This window comes from Neophocaena asiaeorientalis, unplaced genomic scaffold (genome assembly GCF_003031525.2).
Source record: "Neophocaena asiaeorientalis asiaeorientalis breed wild unplaced genomic scaffold, Neophocaena_asiaeorientalis_V1.1 scaffold72, whole genome shotgun sequence".
Lineage (NCBI taxonomy): Eukaryota > Metazoa > Chordata > Mammalia > Artiodactyla > Phocoenidae > Neophocaena > Neophocaena asiaeorientalis.
In genome coordinates, this window is record NW_020185336.1 from 1,735,852 (window position 1) to 1,763,601 (window position 27,750).

The 27,750-nt window shown below is 34.5% G+C and overlaps 1 protein-coding gene across 13 annotated transcripts in view; it reads left to right on the top strand.

Moving 5' to 3' along the window:
* The first annotated feature begins 3,007 nt into the window (after positions 1-3,007).
* Positions 3,008-27,750, top strand: part of LOC112393571 (sodium channel protein type 3 subunit alpha) — an 80,671-nt gene continuing 55,928 nt past the window's right edge. For 6 of the 13 annotated variants that reach the window (XM_024735866.1, XM_024735864.1, XM_024735871.1 and 3 more), the window contains exons 1-9: positions 3,008-3,271; positions 8,631-8,749; positions 10,363-10,452; positions 14,185-14,313; positions 14,995-15,086; positions 15,885-16,157; positions 16,356-16,419; positions 21,380-21,521; positions 22,632-22,845. In XM_024735866.1, the coding sequence (XP_024591634.1) occupies positions 3,008-3,271; positions 8,631-8,749; positions 10,363-10,452; positions 14,185-14,313; positions 14,995-15,086; positions 15,885-16,157; positions 16,356-16,419; positions 21,380-21,521; positions 22,632-22,845 (1,387 nt within the window). Of the gene's footprint in view, positions 3,272-8,630; positions 8,750-10,362; positions 10,453-14,184; positions 14,314-14,811; positions 14,904-14,994; positions 15,087-15,884; positions 16,158-16,355; positions 16,420-21,379; positions 21,522-22,631; positions 22,846-27,750 lie in introns of all 13 variants that reach the window. The other 7 variants (XM_024735865.1, XM_024735863.1, XM_024735869.1 and 4 more) reach the window with 3 other exon arrangements.

The following is a 27,750-nucleotide window of genomic DNA, read 5'->3' on the forward strand; positions in this document are numbered from 1 at the left end:
TTGTAAAGTCTGGCCCTAATAGGAATATAAAATTATGTAAGAGCTCTGTATAATAAGCTCACAAAGAACAAGAAAGAAGAGGAAAAAAATTAAAATAGAACTGCCAAAGAACTATGAGAGGTTTCTAAACAGCAATGCTGTAGATGAAGCCCCGAGAAACTCTTGTTCACTATAATCTTTAATGTCTCAGCCTATCCAAATATTGAACAAACCCTAGTTCCCCTTGCAGACAAAAATCTGAGAGTCTAGAACTGGCCTGTCTTCTCAGGATTTAGAGACAGCAGCATGGGAATTTCAAAGAGACTTCTTTACTTCCTTTTGACCAAGACTCAAATTTTTTATTCTAGCCCTTGATAAGTGAACAAGAAGGTAAAGGATTATTTATTTTTAAATAAATTTCCATGATTTGTGATGGTTCCTTGTTCCATGTCATCCCAGAGAAATCAAAGTCATCTGTAAAGATTACTGAAAGATTTCTACATGTTTAAACTAATTTCATTTTAAAACTTAGGAACCAGGAGACTCCAATTAAATAAGTATAATTATTTCTTTATGGCAAAGTGTTGCCTCATACATCATAAGGTACTTCGATGACCCTGAGGTTGAGGAAGGTTCAATGACAAACAGTAACAGACTCAATACTAATCTAGATCTCTGATACCAATTGCTGCATGGTTTTCATTCCATTGTCAGTAAAAAAACCAAAATCAGTGCAAGTAAATGCTCAAATACAAAAGTAACCTTTCTTCTCCCTTAAGAAAGCAACCACGTTCCACAGAAATTTTTAAAGAAAGTTTTCTCATGCTGTGTCATTTTCATTTAGCACTGGGGAAGAACCTTATCCATTTAATTCATGACAGGTGATGAGACACAGGTGGATTACACATCCCTGGGTATTTAAGGTTTGCAGTTAAGCACAAACTCTTTCCACACTGAAAAGTATAAAAGCTGTGATTATTCCACAGCAGCCTAGAGTTTGGAGTGACTATGTCGCCATTGAAATGACATAAAATGGCTGAAACTATTAATTCTACTTTGTGCTGTCTACCATGAATTTAGAAGGCACAAAATAGATGATTGATTGATTTTTAAGTAAAACAGAATAACTGTTCCCAAACCTTCTGATTTATATACCGGTTGATGGAGCATAAAAAAAGAGCCTTGTCCCACCACAAATCAGAAGTTCATTTTCAGAACTAATAGCAAAAATGGCACAATTTTTTGACAAGTCTGATAATTTATAACTTATCTAGAATATACCTTCATAATAGCAGGAAATATAATAACAATGTCATATTATGAGTATGAATTCTATGAAAAGACACAGGTATTAAAATATGTTTTGTTACTGGAACAGACCAGGGAACCAGTAACTCAGATATACACTCAAAAAAACATATAATAACCTATATCATTTTTCTTATGTTACTATAAGATCTAGAGTTTCTGCTTCTCTGGAAGATCAGTATATCCATGCAATCAACTGCCAAGAGTTAGAAGGCCATTTAGGGATAAACTACCATGGAGACTAGAATAAGGGCAGAGACAGGTGGGTGGTTGCAGATAGGGAAAATGTCATAGATGACTTGGATGATTATTTTGATGCCAAGGTTGTAGATCATTCTACAAGATGACTGGTGTACTCATTGTATTTTTGTTATTTTTTCTATCTTCTATCTTGATTTTTATAATGAGATTCTTGGCACAGTGCAAAATAATATTTAACTGTTAACTTATGTTTCAAAATTTATGTAGCTGATTTCCTGTATTTTTGACAGCTCTGTCACATTTCCAGCAGATAGAATGTTTTCCCTTCCCTGGGAAATTGAACATGTCCACTCCACATGTCTGCCTTACCTCCATTCCTCTCCCAGCCAGGTGGTAGGCATGAATGAAGGTGCCCCTGTACTCTGCAATTCCCAGCCCATTCCTGAACCTCCACAGTCAGTTGTAGTTCCAGCAAGTTAAGACCTTATTTAAAGAAGAGTGGCTTGAATTGTGAGGATGCTTGAAACTACAACAGAGGAAATGGCTGGAGGAACTGAAGATAATTAGGTTATGATAGTTGACACTAGTACAGTGCTTGCTAATTCCAGAAAATAGTCTAAACATTTACTGTAAATTAATTCATTTATTCCTTACAATAACCTGGGAGGTCAGTTTTCATGTTATCCCCATTTTATAGATGAAGACTGAAGCACCGAGAGGTTACATTTTTAAAGTCATGCAGCTCATCAGTGGCAGAGCCAGGGTTTAGAACAGAAGAAGTCTAGCTCCATAGTCCATGCTTTTACCACACTACACCAAATGGAAGATTCAGGAAGAAGATGAAACTTGTCTTGGAATACTTAAAGAGCAGCAGACTGGGAAAGGAAGTAAATATATTCTGCATTGCTTCAGAAGATACCTCAGAAGGATCCAAGGTGAAAAGCTAAACAGAAACAGTTTTGACTTCTCTGTCCCTGCTGACGGTCAGACCTTGTCTGGACAACCAGTGGTCAATGATGCTGATAATCAGAACAGTGGCTGGGTTAGGCAAAACTTCTTTTCCTATCCTGAGATTTTATGAGTCAGGGATATACCACTGCATTGTCACCAGGATTTCTTTCTTTGGAAAGTTAGTAAGATGTGATAAAAGGAGGAGGGAGAGAAATAATGGGTCCTTGAGTAATTTTATTGACAAGCATTCTTGGCATTACTCTTTACCAAACATATACTATACTTTGGTGCAAAGGTATCAGAACAGACTTTTGAAGGACATATAAAGTTGGCGTATTGAAAATTAGATTGAATGATGCTTCTAAGTTAAAATTTGGAGTGCAGCATGAAAAGCACTACTTAAAGTTTATACTTAAAAAAATTACTAGAAGAAACATTAAATGACATCTTGGTTGATTTTCTTAATCCCTCTTGTTCATTTGGTTTCCTATCTCTCATGCATTTTTTTAAAATTGTAGGATATTCTTATGCAAGAAGCTAAACGTAATTAAATGTGCAGGATGAAAAGATGGCACAGGCACTTCCGGTACCCCCAGGACCTGAAAGCTTCCGCCTTTTTACTAGAGAATCTCTTGCTGCTATCGAAAAACGTGCTGCAGAAGAGAAAGCCAAGAAACCCAAGAGAGAACAAAACAACGATGACGAGAACAAACCAAAGCCAAACAGTGACTTGGAAGCTGGAAAGAACCTTCCATTTATTTACGGAGACATCCCTCCAGGGATGGTGTCAGAGCCACTGGAGGACCTGGACCCATACTATATCAATAAGAAAGTGAGTGTTGATTTTATCCTTCCAATAAGTCTTTAATTTAACTCAACTTTAATATACTTTGCTGGGGCTCATATATATACCACACCATAATTTTTCTACTGTTAAAGGTTTTATAGTTTTTATTTCCACTTATTTTTAAGCACAATATAATAAGCAGAAACATTTATAAGAAATGAAGTCAAGATCTGGCCACAGTGAAGAGATATAAAGAAATGAACAATCTGTACAATTTCATAGTAATCGATACTGTCAAAATTAAAACTGACATCAACAAAGCAAAATATCTGTTATTGCCTACATATTTAAGCACACGGTAGACAACAGAACAGTAGCTATGTGAAAGAAGAGTTATGGGGTACATATAACTATTTTTTAGTTCTTATTTGGCTTGAGGTTTCTTCACAATAGATTTGTGTTCTAGAGGGCAATAAATAAGCTTTTACTTAGCATCCTCCTATAGGAAGATATACAGTGAGAAGCATGTTCACCCAAAGATACATGTTTTTGGTCCACTAACCTGGAATATGATTGGGAGCTTCTCTTAAGCTTAATTTGTCACAGGCTAGATTCTATAACACTTACATATTGTTAAAAAATCACTCCAAGAAAAAAATGTCAAGAACAGAAGGCAAACCCCCCCGAAAAACCTCAAGTTTTTCCATCCATATATGATTTAAATCAACAGCTATGACTGTGCCTTCCTAATACTATAATAATCACATAATTCTGTCAGAATTAGCTAGTTTTTGATGTTAAACCAGCTGTACAGTATTTTATAGGAAATATAAAAAACGGATGATAGATTCTATGCTTTCTAATTGGGTATTTTGACATCTTACAACCACAATTTATATTTCACGTTCACAAGCATAAAAACAGGCCCATGTAGAAACTAAAGATAAATTAATATCACCATGAGCCACTCGCTTACAGATTAAAGGAGATATTGAGCACTTTTACTAGCCGAAGCCAGCCCTTTTACAAGGAATGGCGAAAGAAATTGCATTCTTTAAGCAGCATACAATTTATAAGATCAATGATGGTTAAAGGAACTGACAACCATTCAGACATGGAACTAGCCCTATTGCTCTAAAGGACTGCTTCTCAAACTTACATGTACATACACATCACCAGGGGATCTTGTTAAAATACAGATTCTGATTCCATCGATCTGGGGTGGGGTCACAGATCCTGCGTTTCTAACAAGCCCTCGAGTGAGACTCATGCTGCTAGTACATGGGCCATGCTTCGAGTAGCGAGCTTTAAAATGCTTTATTTAAAGTTACAGAACAAAGTTAAATAAACAGGTCCTTTCTTCTTCCTTTTAAACTAGCTTCATGAAAGATGGCAGATAATAAATATTCATATAGTTCTAAAAATAATTTATTCCAGTACTTTACCATAGAATTGATAAAGAAAATTTTGAAATTTAGTTACTGTATTATTACACATGATGATGCTAGTGAGGCATTCCCCAAGAAACTAGAAGAAAATTCTCCTCTGAAAATTATTGATTCAAACTATATATTTGCAAAGATACCTTCAAGAGACAGGGGCATGACTGATACTCTGACATGATTAAAAGTATTTTCTACTTAAAGAAAGGAAGTGTCCTTAAGAAAGGGAACTGGTAAAATTAAGGGGGAAAAAGGAGAATAATAGAGACAAACATTAGCATTTTCCCAGGGAGACAGATCTTTAGTAGTAGCCCTGAAAGCATATTCCTCCCAGATAGTCACTTCATTGTAAAGGGGCTACACTGTACTACCTAATCAAGATGTCATCAAACATATGTTTTATTTAACTAAGTCAGCTTATTTGGACTCCACCCTCAGCAAAGAATATCTTATAATTTGTCTTCCCATAGATCTGCTTAAAGAAAAGAATGTGCTGGTTGTGCTATGGCAATTATTTCAGCCCATGTGACAGTGATATAACTGGTTGTATATAAGTAGACTGGCATTCTGATTTTATATCAGGCTTTAAAGTTTGGTTAATGTGAGTCTGCTGCTGAGAAACAGAATTATTCTCTGTGTGCTGACAAAGTCAGTTTTTATTGCCTTCCTGTCTGACAGCAAGACTTGAACCCTGATTTATTCATAATGGCCATGACCCATCTTGAGAGACATCTAGACTGTTTACTGTTGTCTGCACAGCTTTCCTTTATGAAGTGTCCATAAAGATAAAGATTGAGGTGCTATTGAAGAAAAAGGTAGTTTGCGGTTCTTAGGATAGAAGGAGCTAATATAGGAAGCTAATGGAGAAGTTCTGGAATTTAAAATACAGTATAGAGCTTGTTAATTATATGAAATAATGCAGGTGAAAGGCATTTTAAAATTGTAAAGCATTATGTAACTTTGCTTCCATCAATTAATGATACAGTTTACATACCTAATTTAATCATATGAGCAACATCACAGTGTATTTTAATGGCATTCAAATTGAACAGATAAAACTTAAGAATAGTGACAGTAATAATAACAGCTAACATTTGTTATGCCCATACTTTGTCAGGTACTGTTTGAGTGCTTTAACTGGTATAACTTATTTAATATTCAAAGAACCAGTGAGGCAGGTACTATGTTAACCTCATTTTATAGATGGGAAGGTGAAGCCCAGAGAGGTTAAGTAACTTGCCCAAAGTCACATTCCGTAAGTGGTGGATTAGGATTCGAACCCAGGCAGTCAGGCTCCAGAACCAGAGCTCTTAACCACTAAGCAAAACTACATATGGTGTTTATTAATATAAGAAAAGAAAATTTTTTTAAAAATTGGTTTTATAATTTTGAATTCTCTGATGTATGCGGTTCTACTCAGAGAACTTATTCTTGCCTCAAGTAGTAAAAATTTTAGTGAACCTGTAAAATGTGCATTTACCTGGAAAAAAGAAGCAGGCAGCATTCCAGAGTAGACAATAACCAGTTTAACATACTTCCGGATATAACATTCATCATCTTAGTAGCAATAAGTAGTACTATTTTTTTAAGTCACATCAATACTTATCATTTCTTAGAGGACTGATTTTGGAATTGACACTATTTATCTCTCTTCTATTTACGTGTCATTCTGTCAATTTTCAGTTTAGATATATCTCTCAATAACATAAGAGCCCCAAATTTCAAATGCCTTTCCTGAAATTTTTTCACTATACAGGACATTAACGTTTTATTCTTAATTTCTCAGAACTCAGAGTTTTCTTTGTGTTAGGGGCTGTTCTCCAGAAATAAACTGGTATTGTGTTCTTAAGGTCTGCTTTTTCCAGAATCAGTAAATTCACCGAAGATGCCCTTGGCATGTCGTTTTTAATCCTATTAGTACTACAAAGGCCAATCTTGTGGGAAGAGAAGAGGATTCCATGTTTTAAGGGACAGTTCATTCCTGTTCACTCTATTTTTGGAGAATTTTTCAAAATAAAATCCTCTCAATGTTACAAGTGGTTTTTTCAGGGATATTGTTTCAAAAAAGCATGAGTAAATGCACCTTAAACTATGGTAAACTTTACATGTTACTGCTGTCATTGAATGTTTAAATGGATCTAGATTGTTTGGCTATAATATTACATGATTTAATCCTGTGAATTCAAAAAATCCTTTAATGCATTTGTGCTTCAAGGGCACTCTTCCCAATGTCCACTGTCCCTTGTGGATAATCTCAGTGCTAGTAAAGAACAGTTTATTTGCCCTTGTCATAGAATTGTTCAAATTTATAGAGTACAGTTCATGGAAAATGGTTGGTGAGGTCCATGGTCTTGAATACAAAAGGCCAATGTGAAGAGAAGTTGTTTTCTCTACCCTTTATACTTACAATATAAATATTTTATATTTATAAAATATAAATATTATACTCACAATATATCTATTCAAACAGAGCATGTTGTCAGTGAACATGAATGTATGGGATATAGCTCTTACTTAAAGGATAAAAACATATTATTAAGTAACTGGTTATATAGAATAGATGTCTTAAAGGTAAATGGCATCTTAAAGATAAACCCACATTTAATTAAAACAAGTGTTTATTTGCAAACCAGGCTATTAAATGCTGTGGAAAAAATGTAGAAAAAGTAGTGAACAGGCTCTTTATGTTCAATGATTTATAACAACTTCTAAGCTAGTCCTCAGTGGAATGAACTCTACATGTAAATTGCTACTTGACTCTAATTACAAGCAACATGCCAATGTGCATATATTAATGTACTAAGACTTACTGGAAAAGGGAAACAATTAGGGAGTGATCAGAAGGCAGTGTGATTTATCTGGAAAGACATGGTGGAGGAGATGATCTTGATAGCTGAGGACATTCCCAGAGAGTAGGAATTTTCAATCCTTGGCTGCATATTAGAATCACGTGAGGAAATTTTTTAACATACCATTGTTTGTGCCCATCCTCCAGAAATTGATTCAATTGTTCTCACGTGGATCCCATATACTGGCGATTTTAAAATCACCCCAGGAAATTCTAACATGTAGACAGGACTAAGAACCTTTGATATAATAGTGGGTCATTGTAGGTGGGACCTTATTGTCAGGTCTGTTACGGACCTGAAACGGTAGGAAGTTTGCATTACATGACCTTTCAGGTGCCTCCCTCCTCTAGGATTCTATGACACTCATTTTCAGAATCAGAGGGAGAAGTTGACAGTGAGTGGAACTGGCAAGTGAATTGAATTGGCTGGAACAGAGATGCTTTGGTGGGAAAAAAATAAAAGATGATCCTAGAGAGACCTACTAGGTAATCACTGGGTAGTACAGCTTAAATGGTAAATTGAAGATTATAGGTTTCAGGGAATGCCCTTTGAAATGATGTAGTTCAGCCTAACTCTTAATGCAGCTGTTCCTTCTCAGTATTACCAGCAGATCTATAGAATGAGCAAAACCAGTTTATTCAGCCTGTTTGAACATTTTAAACTAGGACAACTACCAGAGGGAAAATAGCCTTCATAAACCTTGGAGTTAAAAGACTTGATGCAATTAAAATATTTATAAAAGATTATTTTAATAGCAGTATGTACAGAATAATCTGGTAAGTTACCAAAACTGGAGACAGATGGTAAGGCTTAGATAGACTTAAGAGTCCATAAAGTTACCTTACATCTTGGTAAAAATTTTGTGTAGGATCATCAGTTTGTATCAGGAAGTTGATACCTGAGAGACAGATTAGATAATAGTATATCATATCTTTATTTGTAGCTATATGTTAATTTAAGGGAGAAACATCTAACATGTTTATAGTTATGATATACAAACTGGCTTAAACAAGTTCAAACAAATCAGGTAAAAAGTTTTTTTATGTGTATAAGCTCTTCAAATAAGCCACATGTCTAATCTAGTGATTTTTTTTCTCATATTTTCTTTTTCAGACTTTTATAGTATTGAATAAAGGGAAGGCAATTTTCCGATTCAGTGCCACCTCTGCCTTGTATATTTTAACTCCGCTAAACCCTGTTAGGAAAATTGCTATTAAGATTTTGGTACATTCATATCCTTTTCATGTGAATTGTCTAAATGCTGTTTCTAGTAGTTGATTTTACAAAAAATGTCATTCTTTTTAAAATATATATATAAAATTTCTTTGGGATTAATGTAACGTTGTTTAATCTGTTTTACTCATTGATTTTCTGCTATTTATAACAAGATTATTGTAGAATGACTATTATGATTCTAGAAGTAAAAAACGCTACCATGATAGTGAATGTGTAAATGAAACACATTGTGTAGTAGGAATAACAGCAAATCTACTTCAAACTTTTTATTAACCTCAATTAGACCATATATAACCACGACTAAAGAAACATAGTCTATGGTGCTTAGTATTATTATCTATATTACCAAATGTTCAAACTTTTGTGCCTTAATTCATTCTGTATTTTCATCACCTGGGCCTGTCCTCGCTCCCTTCCTGCCTCCCTCCTTCCTTCCTTCCTTTCTTCCCTCTTTCCTTCCTTTCTTCCCTCTTTCCTTCCTTTAGTAAATATTTTTTAAACTACTATGTGCCTATGTATCTGATTGATAATACATATTTAAAACTCATTGAACTTAAAACTACTTACAGTGATAGTCAAAATGTATATGTAAAATGACATAATAGGTGTGGATTTCAAGAAAATTCTCAACACATGATAATAAAATAGAAAGGTGATCTTCAGATGCAGTGTTCAAGAATCGGCATCTTATACAGATTCAAAACAGGCTAACATAAAAACTAAAAGAGAGACAACAGAGACAGGGTTAACCTAGAGACAGGGGAAATAGGACTGATAAGCTTTTGAAGTGCATTTGAATTCTCCCATTCTATGGTTTGATACTGTAAAGTATTTACGCTTTAAAATAAAAGATTTACCTCAAAATATGTAATCATAAACTCCTTAGAGTGAAGTCTGGATTGAGATCCTAAGGGAAATTACCATATGTAATTCTTAGGAAGGTTTAAAAACAGTGTTTGTTTAGGTATGGTGTGGACTAGATACAGGAAGATAGCTAGGTAGTCAAAGTTCCCACACTCTCAAGTGAAAATAGAAAGTTAGAAAATAATACTAGCTCTTTAGCAAACAATTGTCTCTCTCTTTATTCTTACGTTGTAAACGCTAAAGAAACAGGTTACATCACTATAAGACTGCTAGAGTTTCTAATTACAGTGGAATTCTCAATCAGTGTAATCCTCAAATATATGGGGCTGTTCATTCTCAAGTGTATTACATTGCACTCATTAACCTTTCTTCTGTCAGTAGAAATTGTAAACGATACCTGAAGTATAACTTTTAGACGTATACTATAAACTTACTAAAGAATGGTCATTTCCCCTGCAGTGCAGTTTCACACAACTCACTGAAATGCAAAATTCCCATTTGCTTCAAACAGACATCTCTTTCTATTGAATTCAGTTTTGTGAGAAAATGATGTAAAATAAAAAAGAATGGACCAAGAGTATATGACAGACTTTGAAGTTTCTTATTGTTTTTGCCATTGTTTTAAAAGAAATAAGTAAGGTTAATTTTACAGGTAACTTGTGTTGATTTTTTTTTTTTTTTGTACTGGATCATTTTTAAGTGGCCATGACATTGTACTAGCATTTATTCCTTAACTATAATCTACTTTATTCAGCATGCTTATCATGTGCACTATTTTGACCAACTGTGTATTTATGACCCTGAGTAATCCTCCAGACTGGACAAAGAATGTGGAGTAAGTAGAAATAATTTCTTGGAATGAGAAATACACACTCAAATTCTCTAGCAATCTCCTTATAGTTATGGTCTGACTCATGGTTTCCACTTTTTTGAAGTCAGGCTAAACACTTTTAAGAAAAAGTTATTTCCATAATATGAAAAAAATAGAGCAAGTTCTTAGGGGACTTTTTCTCCTATGAGGTAGGTATTTCTTCTGACAAAGGATAGTATTTGTTTAAGAAAGATTATTAATTGTATATACTAGGTGGTAAACTAAACAATCATTTAGCATAAAAGTTAAGACTGAATCACAGTTATGCACTTTAGATAAAATATAATTACCATTTGAATAATTTTATAAATAAAATTATTTTATTCTAGTATATTACCATTATTGTTATATTCTGATAAAATAGATTTAGGTGTTTAGCTCTATATTACTATATTAGGCATTTCAGTTATATGTTATATCATTGCATTTAGGAAAAATACATTTAGGTATTTAAGTTACTTTGATGTTTAGTTATATTTCGACACATAGTTTATTTAGACAGAGGATGTGTGCTAAAACACCACAGATGTGTCCTGTAAAAAGGAAATATAGAACTACCATATGACCCAGCAATCCCACTACTGGGCATATACCCTGAGAAAACCATAATTCAAAAAGAGTCATGTACCACAATGTTCATTGCAGCTCTATTTACAATAGCCAGGACATGGAAGCAACCTCAGTGTCCATCGACAGATGAATGGATAAAGATGATGTGGCACATATATACAATGGACTATTACTCAGCCATAAAAAGAAACAAAATTGAGTTATTTGTAGTGAGGTGGATGGACCTAGAGTCTGTCATACAGAGTGCAGTAAATCAGAAAGAGAAAAACAAATACCATATGCTAACACATATACATGGAATCTAAAAAAAAAACACCAATGGTTCTGAAGAACCTAGGGGCAGGACAGAAATAAAGACGCAGACATAGAGAATGGACTTGAGGACACGGAGAGGGGGAAGGGTAAGCTGGGATGAAGTGAGAGAGTGGCATGGACATATATACACTACCAAATGTAAAATAGATAGCTAGTGGGAAGCAGCCACATAGCACAGGGAGATCAGCTCGGTGCTTTGTGACCACCTAGAGGGGTGGGATAGGGAGGGTGGGAGGGAGAGGCAAGAGGGAGGAGATATGGGGATATATGTATATGTATATCTGATTCACTTTGTTATAAAGCAGAAACTAACACACCATTGTAAAGCAATTATACTCCAATAAAGATATTTAAAAAGAAGAGAGACAGGTAAAGGGGACACTTAAATATTATTATTTGAATATGCAGTTTTCTCTTTTTAAAGTCATTTTTAGAGATGACTATATCCATTATGAAAAGTCTTAGCTTTACAAAAGCTTTTGACTTACACGGTTTAGTTGGGAAACTTTGCACAGGTTTCTGATCAATTATCTCTAGTCAGTTGACAGCAAGGCAGCAGGAAAACAAGCAAAATATTAGTGGTTACAGCCAAAAAACAAAACAAAACAAAGAAACAAACAAACAAAAAACCACACAAAAAAACAGAGTGCAATGCAAAGAGAAGTCAGTCCCGACATGAAAACAGAAGTCACTGATAGCAGAAACCGTCCCTGTACAAAGAGGTAGCATACTCAGAAGGCCTGAGGACCATATTGTATAGTGAAGGTTGTTGTGTAAGGCAAGGCACTGCTATGGACATCAAAATTACAGGGGAAAATAAAACACCTTGTAAAATGGACAGAATCAACAATATGATTAAGAGCCTAGTGGGGGTACAGCCAAGAAAAATCAAGATCCCCTTGATTCTCACTGACCTGTTCAATCTAGTTTGCTAATAGGTACATCTGAACACCCATTCTGTGCAGAGCTGTCTCAGATGTTAAGTTCTAAGACCTCTCTTCCTTGGATAGCTATCACACTCACCATACACTCCAAATGTCCCCACAAATTTTCTTCCTTTTCCAAAACAGGAATAGGAGCAGGGACTTTAATCTTGTTTCTAGTCTGTAGATAACTTAGAATTGCTTAAGCATAAACCACAGGGCACTAACCATTAATAGGATAAACAGAACATACATGGGAGCTGTCTCATGCCTTTTGCAATGCCAGGTAACTCTCCAAACAGAAATGTCATGGTGATTATATGTAATACACAAAGATCCAAACCAAAACACAAGTAACCATAAGCTTGACATTGTAAATTATGTCTTCCCAATAAAGTCAGCTACTTCATAATAAGTAAAGATAGCAGTTATACTTACTCCTCATGAAATTAATTGAATTGTTTAAAAAAGGAAGACTTAGGAAAACTAGACGTGAAGATTTCTGCATACATTTTCCTTTGATTTCTTTGTTCCCTCATAAGAGAGAAATTTCTACAGAAAAAAAAATGCGAAAATAACTCTCCTAACTTTTTTCACATATAAAATACTAGTAGGCTAGAAAAGATAATGAATTTTAATGAAAGTAAATTAAATCTTTGTGGCTTGAGAGGAGTAATCTGAAGAACAAACTTAGATTGTACTTTTAAAAAGAATCCACTGTTGAAAAACAAGTACTCTCTCCCAACTATTTTTGGAAGAAACAGAAGTAACTTGTATTGTCAACACTCAAAGCAGAGAGGGCTAGAAATTCACTACCAAACAACAAATGGAAAAGTCTTTCACCATTTTGGAGGCTGAAACTTGAATTTGAGCATGTTTAAATGATTTGGCCCAATTGCATAGTAACTGATGAGAGGTTAGATTCAGGAATTTTGGTATCCCTGAATTTTGGTAATTTTGGTAATTGTGTAAACACACACACAGAAAATACTAATGCACTGGAAGTTTTTTAATGAATATGTATATATACATATATAGATATATATATATATATTTGGTGAATATATGTGTGTGTGTGTATATATATATATATATATATATATAGAGAGAGAGAGAGAGAGAGAGAGAGAGAGAGAAATGGCGATTTATAACTTTATGCCTGAATCTTAAGGATAAAAAGGGGAAGTAGGGCTTCCCTAGTGGCACAGTGGTTGAGAGTCTGCCTGCTGATGAAGGGGACACGGGTTCGTGTCCCAGTCCACCGGGCCCATGAGCCATGGCCGCTGAGCCTGTGTGTCCAGAGCTTGTGCTCCGAATTTTAATCATTAAGAAATCTGAGTGAAATATTTTATTATAAATAAACAAATCCAAGAAATGTTATCTCTAGAGCTATAATGTCCAATGAGCTATAATGTCCAATAAGCCACATGCAGCTATTGAAACTTGAAATTTGGCTAGTCTTAATTGTTGAAAGGATAACATTTTAGATATATTGGTTTAAATAAAATATAATATGCAAACTAAGTTTACTCATTCCTTCTTACTTTATTTGGTTACTAGAAATTTTAAAACTACATATGTAGCTTGTATTATATTTCATTTGGACAGTGTTACTCTAGCAGATCAAGCTTGATAAATATCCATAAAACACATGAAACTATTATTCTAAAACCTAAATATTTAAACAAGATCAGATTCTTTGTGGAAGATATTATCTCTTCAGTTTAACCCTTTACTCAAGCTCATAAGATTAAACTAGCAGGTTTTTTTTGTAAGTGGAAATAAGGAACAAGGCCTTAGTGAAGTGAAAAACCACAAAAGGATAGGATTTGCTATATTTTAACAGTTCAAACGAAGCAGTTAATTTTTGTTTGGATGCTTTTCCTAGGTACACATTCACTGGAATCTATACCTTTGAGTCACTTATAAAAATCTTGGCAAGAGGGTTTTGCTTAGAAGATTTTACATTCCTTCGTGATCCATGGAACTGGCTGGATTTCAGTGTCATTGTGATGGCGTGAGTATTTTTGAAAACATGTTAAGCTCAAAGGAATGAAAATAGTTGCAGCATAAATCAGGTAGTTGTGACATATTTTTAAAGTAGAGTTTGCTTATAAGCCAAATTAACTATATGCCTCATATATTTTGAGAATACATATTAGAATATATATTGCAAGGTAAATATATCTGGTAAATGAGCAATAAATGGAATTACCTTCATGCCATATAGTCTTCTACTTCATCAAAGTGAAGTTATTCATTGACTATAATTTAATACCACCAACTGTACTTTGATTAGTTTTGTAAACAAACTTGTTCATATTAGTGAAAACTGCATTGAAATAAAGCAGCAATATTTTATTCCGTAAAGGCAGCTGTTAGCACATGGCACCCTGAAGTCTATAGCATTTCCATAAAACTCAAGGGGCTCTATATGCCAAACCAAACCACTTTTCATTCTTTATTTAGTATAAACTTTTCCAAAACTATCAGTAACTCTGATTTAATTCTACAGGTATGTAACAGAATTTGTAAGCCTAGGCAATGTTTCAGCCCTTCGAACTTTCAGAGTCTTGAGAGCTCTGAAAACTATTTCTGTAATCCCAGGTAAGAAGAAACTGGTGTAAGATGGTAGGCCCCTTATATCTCCAACTTTTCTTTTGTGTTATTGTGTTTGTGTGTGAACTCCCTATTACAGATATGTGACAGAGTTTGTGGACCTGGGCAATGTCTCAGCGTTGAGAACATTCAGAGTTCTCCGAGCACTGAAAACAATTTCAGTTATTCCAGGTGAGAGCTAGCTTAAACACCGAGGCTGACTTTAAATACACTGTAATAATATTGAGGTTGAAATTACACTTATAACATTAGCCTTGTTGTTTATTGTTTGTCATCTTCAAGAATGCCAAATGAAATTGCATGTTTATTTATAAAGTCAGCCTTTGAGTTTAACAGAGAATTGCATGAGGTGTCTATAAAAAATACTGGTTTTGCTCTCTTTCTCACCCACTTTTTTTTTGCATTTACGATGCAATGTTTTCTTTTTCTTACATTCTAAAAAAACTTTGCTACCATGGCTTTACTAACTGATTTAGATTTTACCATTTACCGCAGATCTATTTTGAAAGTGGATCTCCTCTTATAAAGGAGCAAAGATTATTATTGAACAGCATGTACATGGCATGGGATTTTTATTATTTTAAAATTCTTTCCTCCTCTAAATCATTGCTACTTGGAAGCTAGTATTAAAAAATGGTTGGAGAGAAACAGCCTCATGAAACACAAAATCTGAAGTGTAAAACAACTGCAAGTTTGCCTTTACATGTTCGTGGCAGCACATAAAACCACACATTAAGAAAACCTCCTGCCTAGATATTTACACCTTTATTTTAAACCTCCAGAAATCACACTGATCATAAATAAAATCTGCTCTTCATCCATTTCCCAAACCATCTGGCTGTCCATAAAGCTTTGGTGTCTAAAGAGACAAACAATTGTTTGTGGGGAAAGAGAATGTGTATGACTATTAAGAAGACATTGTGGCTTATGACACTCTTCCTCAGCTGACCTATCCTTCTCTCTCCTCAGGTTTAAAGACCATCGTGGGTGCCCTGATACAGTCTGTGAAGAAGCTTTCTGACGTCATGATCTTGACTGTGTTCTGTCTGAGCGTGTTTGCTCTAATTGGTCTGCAGCTGTTCATGGGCAACCTGCGGAATAAATGTTTGCAATGGCCCCCAAGCAATTCTGCTTTTGAAACCAACACCACCTCCTTCTTTAATGGCACAATGAATTCAAATGGGACATTTGTTAATGTAACAATGAGCACATTTAACTGGAAGGATTACATTGAAGAGGAAGGTAAGCAAGATTGCTCCATTGTTAATCTCAGTGTTGCTGAATGAGTTTTCAACTATAAATAGTTGAGGCTGTGGGCTTGAAGCCATCTTTGTAAATTGGTGTCCACTTTGGAAATAACTGAACTAAACAAATTCTCATTTGTTCCTGATGGCAATAGGACTGATATGAAATGAAACAGTTTATTCTTTATATTAACAGGTCACTTTTATGTTTTGGATGGACAAAAAGACCCTTTACTCTGTGGAAATGGCTCAGATGCAGGGTAAGGATAACTTTTTTCTAAAGATGTAGAACACTTTGGAAAAAAAGCAAATAGGAAAAATATACCGGGGTAGCCTTACATGTGTATAATAAAGAGTGGTACTGCCTACCTAGGAAGTACCTTCTCTGTCTTAATTGGATTGGTATCAATTCTAAACTCACAGCCATTAAAATCATCCCTTTGGGTGAAGAACTGTCATCAAGAATTTGACAGTTAGGATGTACCTGAATTATTGCTCCAAGTGTGAAGGCCCAGCATCTGTCTTGTCTGTAAACCCATCAGAGCCATTTAAGAATTACAGGGAAGGAAACATAAGATGGGTACATTTTGATTGATGTGAGGATGTATTGATGGGATAAGTTTTGCTGTGGCTAGAAATGATCCAGACTGTAACATGGTCTTCAGGGTGCAAACCCAGTTGGGAAACTGCTTTGAGAGACTTAGGTATTCTTGAAATAGCATGAAATCCTGTGTGCAAGGAAGCCACGTGGCAGATGTATGTCAAAGGCATGTTTGAGTCTGCATCTGCATATTTTACAGATTTTTTTCACATTCTACAATAAGAGATGCTGTAATGTCTTAGCTATCCTGCTAGTCTCTCATACTTAACATATTTTGCCAAGAGTATTATAAATTAATTTTAAATCAGGGTAGAGAGTGAATTTCTTAGAAGCCAAGGGATAGCAATAGTAAGTGACTCTTAGATCACAGAACTTACACAGAACATATTTTGAGTCATCCTAGAAAATGGGAAACTGGTGTGTTCATAAAGGTTTAAGAGGGTTACTGAAACCATATACCAGTCACAGAGATGGAATTTGGGGGAAATTTTTTTTCCTGATAGTTTTCTCAAACTTTGGTAGGAGAACAAGGTGAATAAGAGCACAGGTTCTACAGTTTACGTATACCTGGGTTCAAATCCTACCTCCACCATTTAAAATCTCTTTGACCTTGGAAAAGTGTCCAAAGCTCTCTGTATTTGAGTTTATTTATTTCTAAAATGAAGAGAGTAATATCATCTCTCCCTTGGGGCTATTATGGTGATTAATTACTTAATACATATAAATCACTTGGACTAGCACCTGGTCCATCAAAAACATTTATTGCATGTTAGCTATTGTTTTTATTATTACGGTTAAAAACCTAGATGAAATTTTGGATAAGGTTGGTTAATGCATACTTTATCCCTACTAAACCATACTAATCCCTTCCCTTTATTGAGTACCTGCTATGGGTCAGGTAATTTACATGGTAAAATTGACCGTCACTCTATTGTTAAATGTCAAATAAAATTCTAAAGAAATCTATGCAACTTCAATACTTCCTATAAGACTATAGTCATTAAGACAATATGGTATTGGGAAATAGTAGCTACAGATCAATGAAACAGAGCAGACAGCCAAAAAAATAGACCACAAAAAATGTTGTCAACTAGTTTTTGACAAAGAAGAAAATGCAATTCAATAGAGACAGGAAAATTTTTTCAAAAAATGGTGCTAAAACAATTGGTGATCCATATGCAATAAAATGAATCTAGATACAGCTTTACACCCTACACAAAAATTAACTCAAAACTAATCATAAACCTAAATGTAAAATACAAAATTATTAAAATTCTTTAAGAAAACATAGAATAAAAGCTACATGACTTTGGAATTTGTGATGAGTTTTTAAATGCAACCCCAATTGCACAGTCCATGAAATAAATAATTGATAAGTTGGACTTTATTAAAATTAAAAGCTTCTGCTCTGCAAAGACACTGTAAAGGGAGTGAAAAGACAAGCCATAGAGTGGGAAAAAGTATTTGCAAAACACATATCTGATAAAGGACTTGTATCCAAAATAAACTAAGCACCCTTAAAACTCAAAAAAGAAAGCAAATAACCCAATTTAAAAATGGGCAAAACTCTGAACAGACACCTTACAAAAGAATATACACAGATAGCTAATATGCATATATAAAGATGCTCAACATCTTTTGTCACTAGGGAGTTGAAAGTAAAACAATAATGAGTTACTATATACTACTATATAGCTATTAGAATGACAGAAATTTTTTTAAAAAACTGAAAATACCAACTGCTGGTGAAGATGCAGAATAGGAATTCTCATTCATTCATTGCTGGCTGGAATGCAAAATAGTACGGCCATATTAAAAGACAATTTGGCAGTTTCTTACAAAATAAACACAGTCTTACCATACAACTCAGCAACTGCCCTACTAAATATTTAGCTAATTAATTTGAAAATTTATATCCACACAAAATCCTGATATGAATATTTATAGCAGCTGCATTCATAATCACAAGAAACTGGAAGCAATCAAGTTATCCCTCAAGAAGTGAGTAAACAAACTGTGGTATACTCATACAATGAAATATTACTGAGTAATAAAAAGAAATGAGCTATCAAGCCATAAAAACATTGATGAACCTTAAATGCATATTAATAAGTGAAAAAAAGCCAATCTGAAAAAGCTACATTCTGTATAATTCCAATTACATGACATTCTGAAAAAGATACACAATAGAGATGATAAAATGATCAATGTTTTCCAGGGGTTCAGGGTAGGGCCTTGACTGGTTGATGCATAGGGGATTTTGTAGGGTGGAGAAACTATTCTGTATGATTCTGAAATGGTGAACGTTAAGCATTTGTCAAATTCATAGAACTTTACAGCACAAAGACTGAACAGTATAAGCAAAAAAAAAAATCTTACGTGAGGTTTAGGGATCCCAGGTTGAAACACAGAATGTGACAAAGGTATCTAAATATATTTTAAAATATAAAATAACCTCACTGAAGGAGGGGAATAGGTGCTAATCTAAGAAACTTTAGAAATGAATGGAGCCTGTAAGACTAAGGCAAAAGGAACTGTACTCTATTTGATAAAGCTGTTTTCCATGATAATGTGGATTAACAATACTGAAACAATTATACATGTATACTGGTACTGAACAATTAAGTATATAGATAGCAGATGACAGAAGCCAGGTTTCTCACTTTTGGAGTGAGGGGTTACAGATAAGCAAAGGGAGGAGGATCAATCCAGAATGATCCCATAGTAATGAAATAAAGTTGGAGAAATGAGTATGACCATATATTTAGCTTAATCTAGGCACATACAAAAATATATACATATGGTATTAGAAAACAAGATCTGGGTGCTGTGTTTATTACCAAGGCAGTGTCATTGCTTCTAGGCCCTCAGCTGGCAGAGCGAGGAGATATATGTGTATACACAAACACATACACACACTAATCATAATTTCTAATGCTGTTCTTCAATAAAAGAGCAAGGGCTCCTTGGAGAAATGGATGATTCTAGGACTGGGGCAGAAAATATAAAAGATAATCCTGGAGCATCTTGTAGTTCCAGAATGTAAGAAAGTGCTGAAAAACAAACAAAAACAAAACACACACCTCCATGTGTTGTGGCAAAGACATACAGGAGTCAAGTGAAAAAGCTCCCAATGGCCAAAACTGGAACAATTTGAGCAAAAAATTACAATAATTATATTATAAATATAATTGTATTATAATTCAAAGTATAAAATGAATATCCATGAGTATATACTTATATAAATAACTGATTGAATAAATAGATAAATGAGAGATAATAGATAAATCTCATGCAGAAGAATTCCAAATAATTTCTGTACATACTCCACTCTTAAGAAGGTGGATCATAACTCCCTGCACCTTATGTATAGGCTGCACATAATGACTTTATTCCAAAGAGTACAGTATGGAAAAAGAAGAAAAAACAAGAGTAGATTTACAGTGGAGAAACCTGACAAACACTATCTCACCTGACAAACACTATCTCAAATCAGGTGATGAAAGTTAGCATCAACAGTGATAAGTCATACTGATAGCATGTACCCTTGATATGATGTAAGGATAATAATATTTTACGTCTGTGGTCTTCCTCCCAAAAAATCCATAACCTCAATATCTAATCATGAGAAAAACATCAGACAAATCCCAATTGAAAGATATTCTTCAAAATACCTGACCAGTATTCCTCAAAAATGTCAAGGTAATCAGAAACAAGGAAAAGTCTGATAAACTGTCACAGCCAAGAGGAGCCTAATGAGACATGATGACTAAATGTAATGTGCATCCTGGATGGGATCCTGGAACATAAAAAGGATATTAGGGAAAAACGGAGAAAATATGACTAAATTATGAACTTTGGTTAATAATGATATATCAATTTTTTTTTTTTTTGCAATACGTGGGCCTCTCACTGTTGTGGCCTCTCCCGTTGCGGAGCACAGGCTCCGGACCCGCAGGCTCATGGCTCACGGGCCCAGCCGCTCCGCGGCATGTGGGATCTTCCCGGACTGGGGCACGAACCCGTGTCCCCTGCATCGGCAGGCGGACTCTCAACCACTGCGCCACCAGGGAAGCCCAATAATAATATAGCAATATTGATTGAAATGTACCATACCAACATAAGATGTTAATTATATGGGAAACTAGGCATGGGATAAATGGGAAGTCTCTGTACTCTCTTTGCAATTTTTCTGCACATCTATAATTATTCTAAAATGTAAGTTTTATTTTAGGAATTTTTATAGAAGTGACTAATGAAGTAACTCATTAAGTTGTTCCCTACCTTTTGGTTGTTTTCTGACTTTTCATTTTTAATCACTGATTCTTGCTACTTTGAAAAGAAAGGTGTCAGAGGCAAAAAAATGTGTGGTTGCTGCCTCTCTGCCATTCTAAATGTCTATAAATGATTCCTCACACCTAAGTTTTCTATTGATTTTCCTAATAAATTTCATCTGATAACAGTTTCACTGTGAACAATATCTAAAGTGTTCTGGAAATGAAGGCAAGCAAATTCATCACAGACAGCAACTCTCGGTTTTGACAATTCCTATAAATTAATATGGATTGAAATAGCTATAATTGCTCTGCTGACCCCAGCTCCATTTCTCTCTCTTGCAGCCAGTGCCCGGAAGGATACATCTGTGTGAAGGCTGGTCGAAACCCCAACTATGGCTACACAAGCTTCGACACTTTTAGCTGGGCTTTCTTGTCTCTATTTCGACTCATGACTCAAGACTACTGGGAGAACCTTTACCAGCTGGTAAGTGTATTAGTCCCTTTGGGTTGCTATAACAAAATGCCATAACAGAAATACATTTCTCACAGTTCTGGAGGCCGGGGAGTCCAAGATCAAGACACCAGCATGATCGCATTCTGACAAGAGCCCTCTTCCCAGTTCATAAACTGACATCTTCTTGCTGTGTCATCACCCAGAGGAAGGGGTTAGGGATGTCTCTGGAGTCTCTTTTTATTAGGCACTCTTTTTATTAGCCCATTCATGTGGGCTCCACTCTCATGACCTAAACACCTCCCAGAGGCCACACCTTCTAATAGCATCACAATGGGCATTAGGATTTCAACATACGAATTTGGGCGGGGGGTGGGGGACACACACATTCAGAGCACAGCAGAAAGGTTCAAACTAACATGCATGAAAGTTAAATTTATGAACATATATGAAATGACTAGTATAGATATTTGTTTATAATACTCTAGAATACAGAGAAGGGTACAGCATAAAGCAAGTGTGCCTAGGATCCCAACTGTTCATTCACTCAGTACATGTATATTGAGATTCTTTGATGACAGGCATTCTGCTAGGGGCTATGGAGGATGCAGAGAATGTTCATGACTTTGAGTTTATAATATAGTTGTGGATTTAACAAGAACATGTGAAAAGATTTTGAAATTCAATTATATAAAAATTTCAAATTAAACCTAAGGTTAATTGGAGCTAGGAGAGGAGGGAAGAAAGATGTTATCTCTAGATGATGTGGAGAGTAGTAACTCCATTGAAAGGAATTAAAAATAGTGTCCTTACTTGTAATATTGCCCCACATTATAGACTCTAAGAAAAGCATTTTAGTAGTGCTCAAATACATATCCAGTATATACTAATTTGAAATGTGTATGCTTACATCAAATGACACTACAATCAAGCCTCAAATAATTTAACTATTATTTGTGTGTCTGTCTGTGTGTGTGTGTGTGTGTGTGTGTGTGCATTTTAACACCAAATAAAATCTTGGTCAAAATACACTGAATGCTAAAAAGCACTTGTCTTCTGACTGTCTAATGATGCTAATCCGATCTTTATTTGGGGACATTTTATAAAATATTGTTGAAATTTATCTTTTTTTTTTTTCCCTAGACGTTACGTGCTGCTGGAAAAACATACATGATATTTTTTGTCCTGGTGATTTTCTTGGGCTCTTTTTATTTGGTGAATTTGATCCTGGCTGTGGTAGCCATGGCCTATGAAGAACAGAATCAGGCCACCTTAGAAGAGGCAGAACAGAAAGAGGCTGAATTTCAGCAAATGCTCGAACAGATTAAAAAGCAACAGGAAGAAGCTCAGGTACTAAGTGATAATAAGCAAAGCTGCTTTATTATTATCATTGTTATTATTATTTAGTTTTAAGTAGGAATATTGTTGTACCATAGAGGTCAAACTGGAACTGGCTTTTCATTTGGCATACAGGCATTGTCATTAGAAAAGAAAAAGCTATTCAAACATAAAATTGTTTCCTAAGTTAGAGTCAGAGTAGCTTTTTAGATATTATAGATAAGGAAATTAGCTCAGGGTAGAAAACATATTCAGAATAAGGTTAAATATGCAATTGTCACATGAAAACTCAGGGGAGATTTTGATTTTCAGTTTAATGTAGAAAATATACATAATGGATATTTCCAACTATTCCTGTTTTACCCCTAATTACAACATTTGAAGTTTTATTCTATAGTTGATTGATCTCAAATGTGAACAAGAAAACTTTATGCATACCTAACTTTAACCATTCTTTGGAATTTCTATAGCACAACAGGATATCAGGAAGGCATCTGCTATTAGATTCCAACTTTAAATTCTCATTAATATTAAAGGACGTTTGGGCTAGGGCCATAGTGAATGGGGCATTCATGTCTTGAGGAAATGAGAGAGAAAAACAGTACTTTAATTAAAGAAAAAAACATAAATTGAAGGTGAAAGTCATGGGAAGACAAAGCGAAATCCGATTCACTTCAGTAAGAATTATAGATCCTCTATGTCTTCACCAACATTTGGTATGATCAGTCTTATCAACCATTCTACTAGGTATTTCACTGATGTCTTATTTTGCATTTTCTTAATTATTAAGGAATCTGAGCATCTTTTCATGTTTTTATTTTCTATCTGTATGGCTTCTATTGTAAAGTGGATATTCAAATATTATGCCCATTTTTTAGCTGGGTTGTTTGTTTTCTTATTATTGAGTTTGAGTAGTTTTAATATATAAATGAAATAAGTCCTTTAGTCCTTCATGATATCTATGCTTTGCAAATATTTTCTCCCAGTCTGTAATTTGTCTTTCATTCTCCTAACTGTACTTTTCCGAGGTAAGAGTTTTTAACTTTGATGAAGTACAGTTTATCAAACTTTTTTTTCCGTTTCTTTGATCATGCTTTTGGTGTTGCATCTAAGAAATTTCTGCCAAATCAAAATCATAAATATTTTCTCCTAATTTTTCTTCTGAAATTTTTATAGTTTTATGTTTTGTGTTTAGATCAATGACCCATTTTAAGTTAATTTTTGTGTAAGGTGGCGTGATTTATGTGTTGAGGCTTTTTTTGCATATGGATATCTAATTATTCCAGCACCACTTGTTGAACGAAATATCTTTGCTCCACTAAACAGCCACTGAACCTTTGTCAAAAATCAATTGTCCATATGTGAGTGAGTCTATTTCTGGATTCTATCCTATTCAATTGATTTGTTTGCTTCTCTTTGTATCAAAACTGCACTCTCTTAATCACTGTAGCTATTTAATAGCTACAGTCTTGAAATCAGATAGTCTTTTTCAAGACTGTTTTGACTATTCCAGGTCAAATATATTTTAAAAATATATAGCTTCATATGAGTTTTAGAATCAGCTTGTCAATTCAGTATAGATAGTTTCTACTGTTATGTCTTCAAATTTATCATCTTTTCTCCTGCAACACTGGATTTGCCATTAATCCCATCCACTGTATTTTTCATCTCAGACATTATAGTTTTCATCTCTAAAAGCTTGATCTGCATCTCTTTTATATCTCCCACACAGCTAACATTTTGAACATACACAATACAGTTATAATAACTGTTTAGAGTCCTAAAGTCCTTGTCTGCTAATTCTAACATCTGTGTCAGATCTTGGTCAATTTTCATAATTTATTCTTCATTTTTAGTTACATATTCCTGATTTTTTTTTGCATTTCTGACAATCTTCAATTAAATTCCGGACGTCTGAAACTTTACCTTTTGGGGTGCTGGATATTGTTGTATTCCTATAAAAATTTTCAATCCTTGTTTGGGAGCATAGTTAAATTATTTATAAACAGTTTGATCCTTTCCATCTTCAAACCTTTGAAGAATTGTTAGGAGAACTTAGAATTTTATCTAAGGCTAATTATTCCCTACTACTAAGTGAAAATCCTTCTGAAAATTCTACCCAATGGCCCATTCATATAGTGTCTTCAAAACCACTGTTACATGTATTTAGTCTGTTTTAGTGGTTGTTTCAGAGGAAGAGCAAATCTGAGCTGTTATTATATCTTGATCAGAAGCAGAAGTCCAAATAACTTTTGTGCATAGTGATTTTTTTCAGATGGATGTTTCCAAATATTTGAAGCATTATTGTAAGATAATGAAATAAGATAGCTATTTGCAGGGCAAAGAATTTCTTCATTTCGAAGCTTAAATAAATGTTATAGGAAATAATATACATGTATACATATAGATAGATAATGCACAGTTGTATTTTAAAGCATTGGATTATTCTATTATCATTTATAAAAACAGACAAAGCGATGTGCTTGAAAATACTAAACAGACATACAGTACAGGGGTAAGAATGTACTCTGAAATTCAGCCACTTTAGGGAAAATATGGCATCAATTAAAAGAGTATAATCTTTTAAATTTAGCAGTAAAAGTGCACTATGTCTAACAGAAGTTTAAAGAACTTAATTATCTCTATCCTAATTAGGTCAGCTAAAAAAATGTCAGTTCTTTTCACTTAAAAGTCAGTTATTGGATTACAGTGATCAAATCATGATTTGATTCAGCTTTAGCTTCATACATAAAAAAAAATTATACTGATTCCAGGGTATCTTATCCCAGTGTTTTAATATTGACTGGGATGGCACAGGACTAAGTTAATTTTACTTCCTTATTGACAATGCAGTTGGTAATGACCAATAAATAGCCAGTGTTCAAGGAGAGGAGGGAGTGGAGGCAGGTGGGGGGGTGGACTTAGTCCACCCATGAGATCACTGGTGCTCCAGTGTAATGTGAGTCTTGCTAACCACCTCTGACTCTTCAAAAGCTACTATCTAGCTAATGACTTCATGAAGCCTAGCATCATTTCCATTTTTATTTAATAACTGTTAAAGGACCTCCTAGTGCTAGTCATTGTTTAGACATGAAAAAAAATTTTCATATTCAGCTCAGTGGATTCACAAACCAAGTACAACTTTAAAAGACAGAGAGAGAAAAGCCAACAAAGAAAGAAATGCTTTGTCCTATACCGTCATATTTGTGTTTGGCATTTAATTTGTGATCTTTAAACATCTAATAGTGCCCAACATAGCATATTCCATAGCAGTATATATTGGTCTGATAGGAAAAATTTAGGAGTAAGCTTTGGGGCAAAATTAGAAATAGTGGCATTTAAGAGATCCAATATAATTAGGGGTAGAATTGTAATAAGTATAGTTAATGTCTTGTAGTTTTAAAATTGGGGGATTTTAAAACTGGATCTTATGTTTACAGTGAAGTATAATCACACATAGTCATGTGGTTTTATTTTTTAAGGACACACAGATATAGTAAGTTATAGAGCCTATTTTGAATCACACAGAAATGATATAAGAAAAAGCAAATGTTATTCCCTGTGGAAATATTAGCACATATTTGTTATTTGTTACAAGAGGAATTCAGCAAGGCAGTTGTGAAAGTAACCCTATTAGTCTAAGTAAACAGGACACTGGCCATGTCACAGAGATGGGTATAAACAGGTACACAGACATGGGAGGTGACAGGAAACATCTGCCTTTGAAAGGGAATTGGCAAATCCCTGGAAGTGGAACAAGTGACAAATTTGAGTTAACGAGTGACACAGAAAATGTGTTGTGTTGGGAGGTTACCGTTGTTGCCTTACAAATCTGTATGGTTTTGAGTTACTCCAACTGTTACCCATGATAGGTAGGGAAATCATGTCTTATGCAAAACAAATTCCAGAAGTGATTTAAATGAACTGAGTTTCAGAATTATGGCAAGGGAATATTACCACCACTTCCACGTCCTTTGCTCCTGACGACAAACAAGCCAATAAATTATTAGCACTATGTGTTGTGTGTTTCTGCCTATACAAAATGGAAAGGAGAACTGACTTTATTCGGATAAAAAGAAATATATATATATATTCATTCTTTCAAGGAGTGGTGTATATTATATATCTCCTATGTATCAAGTACTATGCAACCATATTTAACTTGCTACAGATTAGTACTTCATTTATCCACTTTATTTTACACATTTATATTAAACATTCATATTTATAAAGGGCCCTTAATATTTCTCATCTTTCATTACTGATGATACTAAAAGTGATACTGATGATCAAGAATTCAATAAAATAATCTGGTTATCTGATTATATGCAATTCTGTAAGTTCTGAATTAAAGTTTCATTTAAACGTTAGGCATTGTCCTATATCGAGTCTTAGATCTGGGTTTCCATGATGAATATAGTATTCAATATAAAGATTTTATGTGTTGCTTAGCCTAACACACATATTTAGTACTATATGTAATGCTATAGTTCCCATCCCTGGTGTCATGTTAATCTCAGAGAATTCGTATCACAGCACCTTTAGTTTTAAACCTTTTTTAAAATCTTTAGTTGAGATGAGATTCAGAAATGGAAGCTACTTAGGAAGGTTTGCTTCTCAAGAAGGAGGAAACGTAAAGCACAACATGTTGTCAAAGCATTCAATATGAGTTTTATCTTCTTTTCTAAAATATGTTTCTATTATACAGACCATTCTGACACATAGTTTTTATGAGATCTTAAAAAGTCAAGTCTAAGTATGTCTTGTTCTTCCCCCACCCTCACTCAGTGTCTAAGACAACTGATGTAACAACAACTGATGTCTTTTTTTGCCTTAATTCACCAAATACTTACTGAGTCTTTTTTTATGTCAGGAGACAGAAGAGGCAATGTGCACACAGACACACACATACACATACACACAC